The sequence below is a fragment of the Drosophila busckii genome, chromosome 2R (genome assembly GCF_011750605.1).
Source record: "Drosophila busckii strain San Diego stock center, stock number 13000-0081.31 chromosome 2R, ASM1175060v1, whole genome shotgun sequence".
In the NCBI taxonomy this organism is placed as follows: domain Eukaryota; kingdom Metazoa; phylum Arthropoda; class Insecta; order Diptera; family Drosophilidae; genus Drosophila; species Drosophila busckii.
The window spans coordinates 22,535,483-22,542,025 of NC_046605.1; the positions used below are offsets into that span (position 1 = coordinate 22,535,483).

The 6,543-nt window shown below is 32.1% G+C and overlaps 1 protein-coding gene across 2 annotated transcripts; it reads left to right on the forward strand.

Moving 5' to 3' along the window:
* Nucleotides 1–289: 289 nt before the first annotated feature.
* On the forward strand, nt 290–5,548 carry LOC108603260 (globin CTT-VI). 2 transcript variants are annotated; one of them, XM_017991913.2, is made up of 4 exons: nt 290–472; nt 4,792–5,020; nt 5,090–5,251; nt 5,324–5,548. In XM_017991913.2, the coding sequence occupies exons 2-4, from the start codon at nt 4,862–4,864 to the stop codon at nt 5,453–5,455; spliced, it is 453 nt and encodes a 150-aa protein (XP_017847402.1). In that variant the 5' UTR covers nt 290–472; nt 4,792–4,861; the 3' UTR covers nt 5,456–5,548. The 2 variants fall into 2 exon arrangements, with proteins under 2 accessions (XP_017847402.1, XP_017847400.1); XM_017991911.2 differs by having other exon boundaries at nt 293–472; nt 5,315–5,548.
* Nucleotides 5,549–6,543: the final 995 nt, after the last annotated feature.

The following is a 6,543-nucleotide window of genomic DNA, read 5'->3' on the forward strand; positions in this document are numbered from 1 at the left end:
GAATCAGCGTGGTTTTGGCGCGCATATGCAATTCCACACATACATATATCTACATATGTAAGTACTGGATGTACATACTACTTGCATATACATGCATACACATACATACATGTATACATATGTATTTACATATTTGCCAGCAGCAAGAACCATCGTGCAAATTTGTATTTGCCGGCGGTAAGGGATAGAACTATTGTGAGTGTGTGTGTAGGAGATAAAAAAAAAAAATAAAAAAGAGTAAGCGAGAGAGGCAAAATTGCTTTTGCTTGGAACGAATTGTGTGCCAAAACAACACTGTCAGTATACGATTCGGAGGCAAAGCGTGCGGTTCACTGGCGAAGTTAACGATAGCCATAACGACGACGGCAGAAAGCGAACTGGGAATAAGAAAAATAAAAAAGCGAAAAACAAAACGAAAGAACGCTGCATAAAGCGTCTAGCAGAAACGCTTAAGGAATTATGAAGGCAATAGGTAAATAAAGGCAAAGCAACTGTGATCATTGGTTATGCATATGTGTGCACATATGTACATATGTATGTAAATGTACAAATATATGTACATACATATATACATAGTCTGTACAGCCAAATGCTTCGAATGGGACTAAGCATACATGTTGTATGCTTAGTGCTAATGGTCATCGCGAATTGTTTGAAAATAAGTGCCGCGCTCGCTCAACAGGCAACAGCTGATATAAATTGTTAGCTTTTAATTATTTCTTTGTTAATCTTTGCGGGTTCGTATGTTGCAAAAGCCAAAAGGCGCTGAAACTTAAATTTGAAATTTTCTGTATTAAAGTCAAATTCCGGATCCATGTGCATTCAATTACTATATATGTATGTATGTATGTATAAATAAAAATGTATGTAAATACAAATGAGAACGTTTATAACATTACATTTAATCTGGATGATTTACAATAACAAATTATATATAAATCTGTAAAGCAAAATTGTAACCTACAAAAATTCCTGAGAATCTTTCCCATAGAAACCACGGTGATAAAATATTATTGGTGATCAAAGTCAAAACGCCATTTTAAATAAAAATTGAAAATATAATATACTTTTTATGTAGTTGTATGTAGTATATGTTTGTATATATTACATATGTGTTTATATTTTCAATGGTTTTTATATTGGATTAATTTTGCCAACTTTCTACAATTATCATATCTACCTTCTCGAATATACTATTAAATATTGTATGAAATATTCAGTTGTTATATACCGATATTTTTATACAACATTAAAAAGGGTATTATTAAGTTGTGCAAATGTATGTAACCCCACAAAGTATATACATATGTACATATATTCTTGATCAGTTCGACGAGCTGAGTCGATATAGCCATGTCCGTCTGTCTGTCCGCCCGTCCATCTGTATGAGTGCGTGTTTCTCAGCAACTAAATTTGATATGTATGTGCTCCTATATCCTGGACACTACGCTTTTTTTTTTAATTTCCTATCCCCTCCCCCGCAAATCGAAAAAAAACGATATAAGGCAGAACTATCGGATAAATAACTTAGCAATTATTTACATTTCAAATTTCAATATAGACAGCGGGGTGCACGTGCTGTCACTGAACAAATGTGAAGTATCAAGAGGAGACAAATAAAAATAATAAGACTAGAATAAAGACTTATACTCAATATAAAAGGCAAATAAACTTAAGGGGCCTTTGGTCGTTACGAATCCTTCTAACATAGTAACATGTAACAGATTGCATTATATTAAAAATTTCATCTGATTATAAAAATTTTAAATAAGGTATTTCACTGTTGAGTTTCGTGAAATTGAAAATCAATGTACAGACAATAACGCCCTATTCTCATACCTAATACGACCATTTAAGTAACAATAATATGGCAGCCACCTGCTGCGGTTGTATTTCAGTTCATTTTACTGTCATGCCATATGCATGCTATCTTCATAATACTTTTGTGAGTACATGTACATACATAGCTGTGTAATCTGCATGTGCCTGAGGGTTGGTGAGTGTATGTGGATAAGTTGCTGGCGATAGTTACTACGTTTTATTGCATGACATTTTAATAATGATCTAATCTGTTTTACTGTGTGTCTTATCACGAAATAGGAAAATAAATAGAAAATTAACAGTGGAAGCTTGAATTGAATACAATAATTATTGTAAATAAAGTTATAAGGAATTAAACTTATGTAATTCACCTGCATTCATATATTCTTTATTTTATTGCTCTTATATGGTTTTATCATTTAATTTTCCCAATGCGTTTAACATTTCCATCCTATCCATATGAGAATTTGAACTTAATATCAAAAGCTAACAATATCTACACACATTAAAAAAAGTGTGCTTTCACATGTGCCAATTAAGTAGCATTGTGAATATAATATGAATAAAAAAAGCATAATCACTAATAACAGAAATAAGCGAACGTTGAATAAAACTAAAAGTTGAAGGGGTTAAGTGAAGCTTTGTCAATTATTTTCGACATATATATAAACTTTTAGTTGTTTCTACTTTTTTGACTTGCTGATACCAAAAAGTATAATTTACAATACAAAAAGGAAGAAATAATTTTTTTTTCTTGAAGCGCCCCTTAATTTATATGGCGGGTGTGAACAAGCAAAAGTAATTCTCAATTGTGTTGTTGGAGATGCAGTCTTGGTGTTGATCCCATGCTTACTTTTTGTTTTGTTTGACATTTGTTGTATTCAGTGTTCGCCATTTAACGTTAGGGAAGTAAAATAACAATTGTAGTTGCAGACATTTTAATTTTAAAGGCGAGGTGGAAGACTTGTTGAAAAGCAATCGCAAGCAACTTGCACACAAAACCAAAGGGTGAAGTAGCTTGGGGACCCCAAGGTGTGTGCTTGGATCTTTATTTGGATTACTTTTTCAACCGACTTTCGCTGTCATGCAGCTTTAGATGCAGATAATATTATTTATTACCAATCATTAGAATTTTTTGTTAAAAAATAAATTAGCCAATCAATCAAATTAAGTGCAGAGGGTCTTATGTGAATGTATTAATGTTTGTACCTGCAATATTTAAAAAATACGAAATAATGACAGGCTAAATTAAAAAAATTTAATTTTTTTTTTTTGCCATATTTGACGGCTTGATATCGACGCTAAGACTGCGTTTTGTTTTCTTGGCTTGCAAGTCTAGCCATACAATTTTGTGTGTTGTATCCAAGAGCAACATGTGTGTATGTATACTTTTTGGTAAGAATATTGCGTGTTCATTCTTACATACGACCTTCATAAAAATGACTGTATACTTACACATAGTATATGTGCAGAGATTTATGTTATTGCAACCTATTTTCAGCTTTCCCGAATTTCTACATATTAGAATTACACATCAAATATATTATTATTATATATTATTTTATATATTTTTAGTGAAAATGTAGGTGCCACAGAAATCTCGGTAGATTTTGGCTGAAGTAGATTTTTAAATCTGTAACAAAACCGTAGGTGACACAAAAATTTAATTTATCGGTGAATGGCAATAAAGAACCTTTCATACAATAAATGTCCTTGAATGTATTTCTTATTTTAGTAATTTTTTAAAGATAATTCAAATTATTTTTATGTTTCATGGAATTATCGCTTCTAATCGGACTGACAAAAATTTAAAAAAATTTAAATAGTTTGTCCGCCAAAGGCAATTAAGTTCCATGACAACCCTGTTACGGTATCAGCTGTTTCAACTGTTGTTCTTTTGATTGCGAATAGCTAATTTCAATTATTTATATTAAATAAATAAATAATATAAAATGTACAAATTAATTATGTTGGTATATAGATAGCTCTTGCTAAATAGGAAATAAAACTATGTGAAAATTGGGCCACTAAATCGTGATTAATAATGGGTCAAAATAGATGTGCACAGCAATCTTAATTGATTACAGATTGAACTTGACATTTCTTGAAGACGTTTTTATTTTTACTAACATTTCTTGTCCATATGACAAAGCAAAGCGGACATTTAATAGCAAAATAAACGATCCGAAACAAAAAATATATAATATATGAAAACTGGGTGGCAACTTTCTAAATCGAAATGATTTTGAACTCTGACAGCGAATTGCAAAGTTTAGTAGACCTTAGAGATTTTGTTTAATATAAATCTCATAAATAATAAAATAAAAAATAAAATAATATAATATATATATATATATATAATATATATTTATATATATGTATACAAAATAATAGTATTGAAATGTATTTATATATAATACGCATTAGAAATTTAATGACCTTATTAGAACAATACTACGTTTTATGCATTAGAAGCTCATATGGCTGAGCATTGACAGTTCTGTGATGGGGAGCAGAGATCTGTGTCATCTCGTATATTGTGTGAGGTTGGATTTAACATCTCTCCAAAGAAGTCCAGGGTTAATTAAACACATATTTGTCGTTCATGTTCTCGACCGATCAGAACGATCGGATAAAAAGCTTCGGAGTTATTCAGATTTAAATTTTTCATATGGACAGCAAGGTAACGCTGCTGGCAAAACGTAAAACATTTATCCGAAATTTACGGACACTGACATTTTTATAAACAAATAGAAAAAGACTTTAAAAAGTTGTGCAAATGTATGTAACAGGAAGATGGACGCGTGACAGACCCCATAAAGTTTATATATTCTTGATCAGCAACACAAACTAACTTGATATAGACATGTCTCTCTGTATGAGCTTCGAGAACTCAAAGACTTTGAGCTCTTACTATTATTCCTATTTCCTATGCAATTCGCTTATATGTTTTAACCATTTTTTTTGCAGTATAACATCCATTACTAACTATATATATAAACTCAGCATTGGTAGAAACAGTAAATCTTATATTAAAAAGATGAACAGCGATGATGTGCAAATAATTAAAAAGACCTGGGAAATTCCCGTGTCAACACCAACGGACTCTGGCGCTACTATATTAACAACATTCTTTAACCGTTATCCGTCCAATTTGGAAAAATTTTCCTTTCGAGATGTACCCCTAGCTGAATTACCCGTAAGTCTATCCAACAAACAAATCTATATAATTACAGCCAATGGTAATTTCTTTAATTGCAATATTTAGACAAATTCACGTTTCCGGGCGCATGCTAGTCGCATTATACGTGTGTTTGATGAGTCAATTCAAGCCCTGGGTCAGGATGGTGATCTAGAAAAGATAGGAGAGATCTGGACCAAGGTGGCTACAAATCATATTCCACGAAAAATAAGCAAGGAGTCATATAATGTAGGTATCACCCAAAATGATCAAATTATATACATATATACTTTAAATTGAACTTCTTTTCAGCAACTAAAGGAAGTAATTCTTGAAGTGCTCACCGCTGCCTGCAGCCTAAACGAAAGTCAAGCGCAATCGTGGGCAAAACTGGTGGATCACGTGTATGTGATTATCTTCAAGGCCATTAACGATGACGGCGACGCCATATAAGACCACAAATTAGAGGAGGGTGATCTTAATAAAAGAATACATGTACGTCATTGCTTGTGTAGCTTTTAGTAAATAAATAATGATAAAATGTTAGATATTTTCATTTTGTTTTGTATATTTAAAAGTCCTGACAAATGCAAATGTACGGAATATTGTTTCGCAACATATTCAGTTAGTCACACGCACACTACTTTTCTGTAAAGCTTTTGACCACTTGTCATCTTTAAGCAGTTAAAGCTAACAAATAAAATGTTTGCTTGTTGCCCAAATTAAAAATCCTTTTTTGATTTTAGAATATTTGGATATAGCTATTGTAATATTAAAATCAGTATAAAAGTAGATCATGCTCGATCATCCAATCAAATGACCTTTTAGGATGAATTAAATAATGATAGTTGCTCGTCATCTAGAAAATAGAACATCTAAAAATATACACTACAAACTGTGTACACTATTCTGATTTAACAAAACTAGATAGAAACAGGGGCGTCCAAGCCCTATGCTCAGTGTGCTCCTTTGTTTTTATACTCTCTGACATTTTTATAAAAAATGGATAAAGGTATTTTGAAGTTGTGCAAATGTATATAACAGGGAGAAGGAAGTGACGCAGACCCCACAAAGTATATATATTCTTGATCAGCAAGACAATCTGAGTCGATATAGCCATGTCCGTCTGTATGAGTGCGTGTTTCTCGGCAACTATAAGAGCTAGACCAACTAAATTTGGTATGTTGGTGCTCTTAAACCTAGGACATATCGCTTTTATTTTATTTATTTTTTTTAATCGAAAAAAGCGGTTTTAAGCAATTTAAAATATTTAAAATCAGAAAAACGTCAGGTCATGTTTTTGACCGATGCCAAAAATTTCAAAACATTCGGATAAATAACTTAGGAATTATTCAGATTTTAATTTTAAATATAGACCGCGGGGTGCGCCTTACAAACGTCGCTGCTGTGACGAGATAGCTGTTTTGTGTACCTGTGTTTGTAAATGCATGCGTGTATTTGTCAAAGTGTATATAAAAGTTTGTTGCGCCCACTTTAATGCGTCCACTTGTTTGTAATTGCTTTTGAGTATAGAAAGAGCA